This window comes from Sinocyclocheilus rhinocerous, unplaced genomic scaffold (genome assembly GCF_001515625.1).
Source record: "Sinocyclocheilus rhinocerous isolate Xijiao unplaced genomic scaffold, SAMN03320098_v1.1 scaffold2958, whole genome shotgun sequence".
NCBI classification, from domain to species: domain Eukaryota; kingdom Metazoa; phylum Chordata; class Actinopteri; order Cypriniformes; family Cyprinidae; genus Sinocyclocheilus; species Sinocyclocheilus rhinocerous.
The window spans coordinates 117,392-128,150 of NW_015666485.1; the positions used below are offsets into that span (position 1 = coordinate 117,392).

The following is a 10,759-nucleotide window of genomic DNA, read 5'->3' on the forward strand; positions in this document are numbered from 1 at the left end:
ACTGAATGTGTGTGTATTTATATATACTTAATAAATATACACAGTACATGTACATATATAATGTAAACAATAAAACTTTTATTTTGGATGTGATTAATCGCGATTAATCGTTTGACAGCACTAATATATATCTTATATGATATACAGTATTAAGAAATATATTTGTAATAATTAATAATATTTATTTTAAATGCAATAATATAGTTTTTAAAGACATTAAGACTGATGTAAAAACATAAGATCACTTCTTTTTGCCTGATTCTTAGGCTAGCATCACATGAATTTGACTATTTAATAAATAATTATAAATATACTATAATAAATATAATGTATTATTTTAGATTTTTATTTTTTAAGTGAATTATACATTTCTTATATTTTATGTAATAATATACTTTATACTTTACACAGCAGATGTTTAGACGTACGATCTCTTCTAGCATCCGAAAAGCATTTGAGAAGCAATAAATTGTCTTCGTTTTCTGAAAAATGTATCAAAATAAAGTGAATTTGCCAATGTTTTTTCTTGTTTTATACACAAACTCACTTAATATTGATTCATTATTTGGAAAACAAGACTTAATAAATGACGCTATATTGCTTCTCAAGTAAAAGTATCTTGATTTAAGAATGTTTACAAATTTGTACTAGAAAACAACATGAAAATACTAACACTAAAATATTTACCCTTTTTATTTATTTGTTTGTTTTCAGTGCAAAAATTATGTCAAGCTCCAAAATGGATAAAAAGAAGCATAAATGTAGTTAAAAAAAAAAAAAAAAAAGTAGTCCAAACTACTTGTGCTCTACATACAGTAAGTTTTTGACAGAGTAACAGACTGAAAATTAAGTCAAAATTTGCTGGAAATCTCTCATCCATGACACAGGACCCAAGAATATCACTTTCTGTGTGAATTATCCTTTAGGTAAAATGTCTGTGCATCTTTTATCCATGAATGATTTGAATAAACTGAGCAAACAAGGTTTCTGAGAACAGAAAACAGCACTAGAAAACACTCATCTAGAGTTTTAGAGGAAGCACAAACAGTTCTGGCGATTTAAACTTGTCCTAAGATCATCTAATACCTGCCGTGAACTGTTTCAGATGAATTAGGCTTGGTGGTTAGCGATAAACGCATTAATAACGCAGAGCAATGCGTCTGACAGGTGCTTTTAAATGCTCTTACAGTCCCGCTGACAGCGCGAGATGAATGCTTCCTAGAAGACGGCAGACACCTGGAGGATCGTAATGTCCAAACACATTCAGGTGTGTTGTGTTAAACCTTGAAGAGACATTATTCTTCATCCTGAGGTATAATCGGAGCTGGATTTATAACAGAAACAAGTTCCCTCCTGCTCAACGTAAACAGTGCTAAGAGAAATATCTCTAGAGTTTACATGAAGAAGAGTTTGGGCTTTAAAAGCCACATTTATCATCTTATTGTGATCTGAGTGTCTGACACAGACGTGTTTGTACAAGCTCTCTCTAGCGAACACACACATTCAACAGCCACAAACACTCAGATCACACCTAAAATATGTGAATTTCAAAGCATTAGGTGTGAAATATAAACGCAGATGTCATTTATGCTGAAGAGAGATAGAGTGAGTACATTTTACAAGCTAAACATTTCACAAAAAGACGTTTGTTATATGTCTTAAAGGATAAAATGATACATATACTGTTCAAAAGTGTTAAACCTTGAAGAGACACTATTCTTCATCCTGAGGTATAATCGGAGCTGGATTTATAACAGAAACAAGTTCCCTCCTGCTCAACGTAAACAGTGCTGAGAGAAATATCTCTAGAGTTTACATGAAGAAGAGTTTGGGCTTTAAAAGCCACATTTATCATCTTATTGTGATCTGAGTGTCTGACACAGACGTGTTTGTACAAGCTCTCTCTAGCGAACACACACATTCAACAGCCACAAACACTCAGATCACACCTAAAATATGTGAATTTCAAAGCATTAGGTGTGAAATATAAACGCAGATGTCATTTATGCTGAAGAGAGATAGAGTGAGTACATTTTACAAGCTAAACATTTCACAAAAAGACGTTTGTTATATGTCTTAAAGGATAAAATGATACATATACTGTTCAAAATGAAGACAATCTGGCTCCATTAGCCCAAGTGAGCTACATTACTGTCTAATAAGTACAAAGTCAGCTGGCTTTTAAGGCTGCATTTGACCTTTTTTTATTATTACAATGTATACATATTTAATGTACATATATGAAATTATTTACTACAATTATATATATATATATATAGAGAGAGAGAGAGAGAGAGAGAGAGTAAATATTTAATCTCATAATAATAATATTTTGTATAATATATATAAAACTATAAAAACTATATTTAATTGTTTTTTTTAAAAAATAGCAAATACTATATATGTTATATATTATATGAATTATTACATTAAAATATTATTTACATATATAAATAATATTTAATCTAATAATAATATATTAAAAATGTAATAATGTAATAAATAACATAATAATATAATAAATGTTATATATATATGATATATATATAAATTATATATTTTTTCTTTTATTAAATAAAAAAAGTAAAACATGTATATTAAAATATTTAAAAATGTACACTATATTATTTTTTTTATTAAATAGTTGATATTGAATATATTATATACTATGCGTATTATTACATTTAAATAATATTTACATATATAAATAATATTTAATCTAATAATAATAATATATTAAAAATGCAATGTGATACATTACATTATAATAAATTGCAATATAATAATAAATATAATAACAAATTTTTTTTTCATAAAACACTTTGGTACTTAATAAAGTCAATTCATAAAACATGCAAATATCATATGCAGCATTAATATGCATGTTCTGAGAAAATCCAGCACCTTAGCCGTCTTCGTTTCACATGTGCTGCTGGACAAGAGTGCATCACAACTGCCCTGGTCCTTCGCCATATTGATGCCGCTGGTGCATATGTTGTCTTCAAGAACCGCAGTACAGCACTGTTCCTGAGCGATCCTACGAGACAAGCACACACAGTCAGATCAGTGCTAATCAACAGATTATAGAGGTCGAGCACAACGTGTCCATTGTGTCCTTGAGCAAGACCCGTAACCTCTGGGTTTTCTAGTGGACTAGATGTGAATATCAGCTAAATAATAAATACACAGTGCTGGCTATTAAGTGATTATATCTAATCTGGATTACATAATCAGATCACAACATTGAGTAATTAGTATTTAAAGTACTTGTAATAAGATTTTATAATCATACACTGTAAAAATAATAATTTATTGAATTTTCAAATAGGATTTTTGGAGTACGTTTTACAAGAAAATAGCTATTTCAGTTTTTCATAGTATTTTCTTGTGAAATTTACAAGCAATTTCTGAGTGAAAACTGTTTCTACCCCAATTTGTTTTCCAGCGTATATATAATTATTTTACAATTTTAAAATACTCAGTTAGACCAGTTTTTATTCATTAAATGATTATATTATTATTCACACAATGGCAGTAAATAATTCATAATTTATTGATTTATTGATGTTGTTTATTGTGCTTTATTTTGATTGTTTGTTTATTTAAAAAATATATATTAATTAAAAAATGTTTATGATATATTAATTATTAGTTTTCATCAACTCACGAAACCTGGTTTGTTTGATAAAAATCAAGTATATATTCTTTATCATTTATAAAATTATTTTTATGAATAATTCTAACATATACATAGTAATAATTATTACATGATATATACATATATATATTATTATAATATATAATTATTTATAATAATATAAATATAATCATATTTTCTGTTTTTATATAGTCTTGTATATTATTTCTAATTATTATATAGAATATTTGTATTTCTGTTATAATTTTGGTACAAAATAAACCTATTCAGATCTATGTGTACTCTAACCTAAAGTAATCAGAATAAACTGTGTAATCTAATAGATTACATTACTAACTACAAATTTTCATCATGTAATTTGTAACCAGTAGTGGACTACAATTTGTAAGTAATCTGTACAGCACTGTAAACAGACTAAAGGACCAAGGAAAGACGATTCAGATTGTGCAAGACCCCAAAGTTCCATCTAATTCACTTTTGTTAAATGAATTCTGCTTCCTGGCCATCGTAAACCACAGGACAGATGTTGGAGAGCAGAAGTCGAGTGCTCTGTTGACTGCAGAGCGTCACTGTTTGGTTCTGCTCCAGGTTGGACCGCAGCGCTGACGCATGAAGCCCAGTTTTTACGGTAAGACGATCGCTGTTTGTCTCTTTCGCTCTTGCTTCACCCGCTTTCACAATCATCCTCGCAGGAAAGCCCAAGACACCCGTCTGTGGAGCACCTCCGAACAGCCTTTTAAGGGAGAAGTCTTCTTTCTCCTTTCACTTGTTTTTCCCCTTTTCGGTGTCTGAAATAATCTGCAGATTTCCTGTTATTCGGGTCGCTCTCTCTTCTCCGTCTGACTAGAGTTTCACCTCAGTGGAATTTCCTGGATTTGGAAATATTCCCGTTCGCCTAAGCGCCCTGTTTCTGCGAGCCCCCCTACCAAAGAGATCCAAACCATCACCACCTTTTTCTCGCACTCTCTCATTTATACAAACACCGGATCACTTGGAAGGCCAAGGCAAACGCATCTGATGCCAGAGTAACACAATCGTGGCCACTTCTACCGATGATGCATTGCTTATGCACAGACCATCTGATGCATATTTTAAGCAAAAATCGCTTTTGAGAACCCAGAATTGCGTCAATCTGATTGGATGCATGCACAGGTTTTTATCCATCCGGCGGGAACTAAGTTGTGGTGAATTATGCCTATACCTCTAAAATACTGAGCATTTACTTTTATAGGAATGCTTCACCCAAAAATGAAAATTTGCTGAGAATGTACTCACCCTCAGGCCACACGAGATGTAGATGACTTTGTTTCTTCATCAGAATTGAAGAAATGTAACATTGCATCACATTGCAGTGAATGGGTGCCGTCAGAATGAGAGCTGATAAAAACATCACACTAATTCACAAGTAATCCACACCACTCCAGTCCATCAGTGAACATCTTGTGAAGACAACAGCTGCATGTTTGTAAGAAACAAATCCATCATTGAGACAATTTTAACTTCTGGTCCGTAATCCATAATAACACTTCCTCCAGTGAAAAAGTCCATCTCCTGTTGTCGCTCACATCAAAATCCACCCAGATTTTTGTTTAAAGCTGTTTTGGACTGTGTTCACTTGTAAACGGTGCTTGATCTGTGCAGATTTCTCTCCTGATTCAGATGAGATGACTTTTTCACTGGAGGAAGTGTTATTATGGATTATGGACTTGTATTTTGGCCAGAAGCAACGGTTTGAAGTTAAAAATGTTTTAATGCTAAATTTGTTTCTTACAAACACGCAGCTTTTCACTTCACAAGACATTAATTGATGGACTGGAGTGGTGTGGATTACTTGTGGATTATTGTGATGTTTTTATCAGCTGTTTGGACTCTCATTCTGACGGCACCCATTCACATCCATTGGTGAGCAAGTGATGAAATGTTAAATTTCTCCAAATCTGATGAAGAATCAAAATCTTGGATGGCCTGAGGGTGAGTAAATGTTCAGGAAATTTCCATTTTGGGGTGAACTATTCCTTTAAGGAGAGACACTGTAGGCAAAACCATTGCTTTTTCAATTCAAATCAATTCAGTTTTGAAATTTTGTTCCCATAACTTGTTGACTAATGGAAAGAAAACATCTACAATAGTGTTTATTTTATTACACTGTATTTATTTGCATCTGTATATTTCAATTACAGTGCATATTTTTAAAGCCGGACATCTCAAAATGAGTTTGTTTCTCCACTTCAGCAGCACTTACACGCTTAACTATGTTCTATATTCTGAAGGTTTTTATAGATGGGTGTGTTCATATATAATTCAGACTGATTTATATAACATTTTATTCCTAAAAACCTGGTGAAAATGTTTTTTTTTCTGTCTGTTGGCAGTGTTTTCTGATTTATGAAGTGATAAGAGAAATCCAAAATCCCAAAATCTGTAAAAACCTAACGTCAACAAAATCAAACAAATCCAACGTTCAGATATGCTCTGGAAATGTATGCAAATTAGTGCATATGTAATAAGATAAAAAGCCTAATTTGCATATTTAAACATAACATTTCATAAAACTTGTAATACGACATATAATGTCTTAATGTACTGTGGTTAATCAACTGGGGAAAGTGTTATTTCAGTTTTTTTTTACCCCATTCACCTGTAGTGTCGTGCCAGGTGAACTAACAAAATAACAAACTGATTTGTTTCTCTTTTAAGTGTTTTCTGTGGAAATTTGGTAGATCTCAGATGGCCAGGAACAAACCTGAAGGTAGGGGTGTGCGATATTGACAAAAAATAGTGTCTCAGTATTTTCTAGATTATTCGATAACGATAATTAGACAATATATTGCTGAGTGTATTATTTTGCTGATATCTTAAGGACTACCATAGACAGCCGGCTCTTAAAGTTTTTGATATTCTTCATATTCTGTGTGGTGGTCAGTTCACACTGATAGAAATTAATATTTTCCAATAAGTTTAAACTGATTTTTACATTTAATGGGCATTTTTACCTTATTAAAGCCAGTTTTCTAAAAGTGTCCATTAACTTTTGAGTCAAATTCTTACATTTAATCAGTGAATTAGAATAATAAGACATTTAGGCTGTTGCCAAGCAAATGAAACCAACACAGAAGCTGCATCTGAAGTGGCATTTAGATTTACACACTGTTTAATGCAGGATATTAATACATTTAACATGCATCTACAAATTCATAAATAATGTTTTGATATATTAAACATAAAAGGTTGAATACTGATATTTGAAATTATTTAAATAATAAGATACTTTAAATGTGAAATTAAAACCGCCAGTAGGTGGCAGCAAGTCACGGTTAATAAGTGAATCATTGCGATTGAACCGAATAATTTAAACGGTTGATTCATTCAGGAATGAAACACCGTCATGTTGCTCAGAGACGCAAAACAGTGCTGTGGCTGTGTTTGGAATTATTTTTGTTGTCGAAATAGCGCAAAAAGAGGAAATATGGTGTTTAAAACATAATTCTGTTAATTAACTTCTTGTTTATTGAACTGTTGTAAAAAATCAATATCACACTTGTAATCATGCTGACTTTTGGAGAAAAAACGGCACTCTAAGTGTGAAATTGATTAACTATATGAAATGGTATAAATATATAAATTTTCTGCCCCTACGTCTAGATTTTGTGTTCATTTTAAATGTGTTTTAATAGACTAAATCATGCAGTGAAAGAACACATTCTAAATGCGCACTAGTCTAGACTTCATCATGTAATGTACTGTATGCGTGCACTCTGTAGGGATGTTTTGAATGGTTTTTGCAAAATACTCGATAATGTCAAATTGCACATTGTTAAAACAACAATTACGATATTATTGCAGATGATATATATCGCACACCCCTACCTGCAGGTGGTGGATTCAGAGATGAGCGGCAGACTCGTGCAGTCCTGAGACTCTTGGCCTCTTTCTTTGCCATCCTTACAGCAGTCGTCCAGCGAGATGGGATCTGTGGTCTCTGGAAAGGAAAAAAACAGGAAAGACATTACGCACAACAAATCCAAACCAGACGATTCCCACACACACAGACAAGCAGATTAGTGGTTTGCACGGGCATTAAGTTAAAGCTCAAACTCGGCCTGTAAAGGAGATCCAGAGCCGAGCCAACTAGTCTGGTACGGTCACATTTTACGACCAAATCTGTAGCATTTCAGGTTGCCGGTTTGCTGACTGATTTCTCTGTTAAAGCCCCACAGGCAGCATTAGATTTGCAGGGGCTTGTCCTGTCTGATGAATTCCTGCATTATCATGAATCTGCGTTTTTAACAGCCACTCTTCTGCATCTGTCGCTTACCAGCTGTCACTTTCTGGCACAGTCTAAGGTTTGTGGTTAGGCCGTGAGCGCTTGATTCGTCACTATGGACAGCAAATGGCGTGCGAGGAGGAACAATAAGAGAACAGGGTCCAAAACTGAACTTATGTCATGTTTCTGTTGTATTTGGTTTGGTTTCTCTGTGTTTAAGTTTGCTTGTGTTCCCTTGTTTATTTCCATGGTTTTTGATTAATTAGCTCCATACCTGTTTCAGTTCTCCCTAATTACGTTTCAAGTACTTAAGTCCTGTGTTCTCCCCTGGTCCTTGGTCTGCTATTGTTTGTGTCTACGTGTTGTGCTACCCCTTGCTCCTGGATTCCTTCTGTTTCTTGTGTGGATGTATTATTAAAAGACTGTTTTTTTATTATTCCTGCTTCGTGCACTTTTACTAGCACAATACCGTTACAGAATAGAAGACCCTCAAAGTGAGTAATTTATAGCGGCATTTTTTTTTCTGCTTGGGTTTGGGGTTTTTTCTCCTCCTCCCAGAATGGATATCCCAGCTGTTCAACTCCTGTGCCTGGAGCAACAGGAACGTTCGATGGAGGACCATACCAGGGACTTTTTAGTTCTGACATGCCTTACGCACTTCCCTGACCGCTCGCTCTGCGTATTCTATTACACCAGCCTGAGAGAGCAGTGTAAGGCATGCCTGCCAATGAACGGTCCCGAGGAGGATTTCGCCGCTTTTGTGGAGTGGGTGCTAGAGAGAAATGGACTGTATTTCTCCATCTGCCCCGCCGAGGAGGACATCTCCAGCCCCACTCATGAACCAGAGACCAGTCAGCCATCATCCCGCTGCACGGCACTATTGCCAGAGCCCAACGCAGACGGAGAGCCTGAGCCTGCCGCGACACGTGAGCCAGCGCACATACCCGCGACTGAGCCTATCATCATCCCGGAGCCTGAGCCTCAAGAATGTTCTGACCAAGTGCGTGAGCTGGCAACACCGTCCATTCCTGAGGGAGTTTTGGTGGAGATCGAGGGCTTGGAGGGAATCCCGCCGCTGAGGGTGAGCTGCAATTGGCCACTGGACTATATATTGAGGAACTTATGGACATCTTTGATATTGATTTGATCGACTGGGTTGGGGAGGTGATTCCCAGTGTTTCTGTTTCTCATGAATCTCCGCTGGCTCCGTCCAGCCCTCCTGTGTTTCCTGAGCTCCCTGTGACTCTCGTGTTCCCTCCCAGCCTCCCTCTCCCACCTTCTCTCCTAAATCCAGCCAGTTCCTCAGCTCTGTCTCCACTGGTTCCTGCCAGTCCCTCAGTTCGCCCTCAGTCAGCGCCAGCTGGGCGCTCTGATCCGCCGCCTCGGGACTTCCAGTCTCCAGCTCCACCTAGGAGTAAGGATCCCCTGTCTCTGCCTCAAGCCTCCGAGTCCTGGACTCCACCTCGGTCCTTCGACCCTTTGGTTCCACCTTGGCTCCTAGCTCCCTCGTCTCCACCGTGGCCCGTCATCCCACTGGCTCCACCGGGCTCCCTCGTCCCTCCGGCTCCGCCTTGGTCAGTCATCGACCATCCGCCGCCTCGGGACTCCACTCCTCCGACTTCGCCTTGTCACTCTGTCAGGCTCCACCTTCGTTCTCAGTCGCTCCGGCTCCACCGCGGTCTTCCGGATCCCCGTCTCCGCCTTGGTCGCCTGAGCCGCCAGCTCCGCCTTGGCCCTCTGGATCCTCAGTGTCACCCTAGCTATCCATCTGCTCTGCTTCATCCTGGGCTCCTCGTCCATCGGCTCCGTCTCTGTCAGTCGGCCCCCTGGAGTCATCAGCCCTTCCTCCACCATGGCTCCTCCCTCCGTCGACTCCGCTGCTATCCTGGCTGGCCTCTGGTTCCCCACCTGGCTCCTCCTGCTCCAGGCTCCGCCCTGGATCCTCCCTCCATCTACTCCGCCCTGGCCCTATGAACTATGCCCCTTTCCTATTGCCTGCCCCTCACCTGCCCCACGCCCGCCTACTGAGCCCCCACCCTCCCTCTTCTGTTGGCTTGATTTTTTCGGTGCGAGAACGCGCAGTTCCGGGAGAGGGCGAAATGTCACGTTTCTGTTGTATTTGGTTTGGTTTCTCTGTGTTCCAGTTTGCCTGTGTCCCCTTGTTTGTTTCCATGGTTTTTGATTAATTAGCTCCACACTCGTTTCAGTTCTCCCTAATTACGTTTCAAGTACTTAAGTCCTGTGTTCTCCCCTGGTCCTTGGTCTGCTATTGTTTCTGTCTACGTGTTGTGCTACCCCTTGCTCCTGGATTCCTTCTGTTTCTTGTGTGAATGTATCATTAAAAGACTCTTTTTTAAGATTATTCCTGCTTCATGCGCTTTTACAAGCACAATACCATTACAACTTATTTATTACCAAGTGAAAAATGTTGGTTAAATCGAGAACATTTACCAGCCATTAATATCTCGTACAGCCATGAAAAACTGTATTTTGTATTATTTTAAAAATACACTGTAAAAAAAATCATAGTTGTAAATAAAATGATTATTAGAGAACATTTTACACGAAAATACTATTTTAGTCTTTCTACTTTAATTTCATGTTCAATCAGTGTGTTACTTGCCGTTTCTTTGTAATTATTTGTGAAATGCACTAGCAATTTCTGAGTGAATATTGTGTCTACACCAATCTTTTTATATTAAGTTAATATATTTAAAGCTGCAGTCCGTAACTTTTTTTGGTTAAAAATGATCCTAAATCAATATTTGAGCAAGTGCATAACCAGCCAGTGTTCAAAACTATCGCCTTACTTTAGCCCGATTCACAACGGTAAGCTT

At 37.0% G+C, this 10,759-nt stretch overlaps 1 protein-coding gene across 3 annotated transcripts in view; it reads right to left on the minus strand.

The window, feature by feature from the left end:
- fbln1 (fibulin 1) overlaps positions 1–10,759 on the minus strand; it is a 74,813-nt gene that overhangs the window by 55,706 nt on the left and 8,348 nt on the right. For all 3 annotated transcript variants that reach the window (XM_016543642.1, XM_016543641.1, XM_016543643.1), the window contains exons 2-3: positions 7,526–7,637; positions 2,905–3,037 (exon numbers count right to left, since the gene is read on the minus strand). In XM_016543642.1, coding sequence (XP_016399128.1) covers positions 2,905–3,037; positions 7,526–7,637 — 245 coding nt within the window. The remainder of the gene's footprint in view (positions 1–2,904; positions 3,038–7,525; positions 7,638–10,759) is intronic.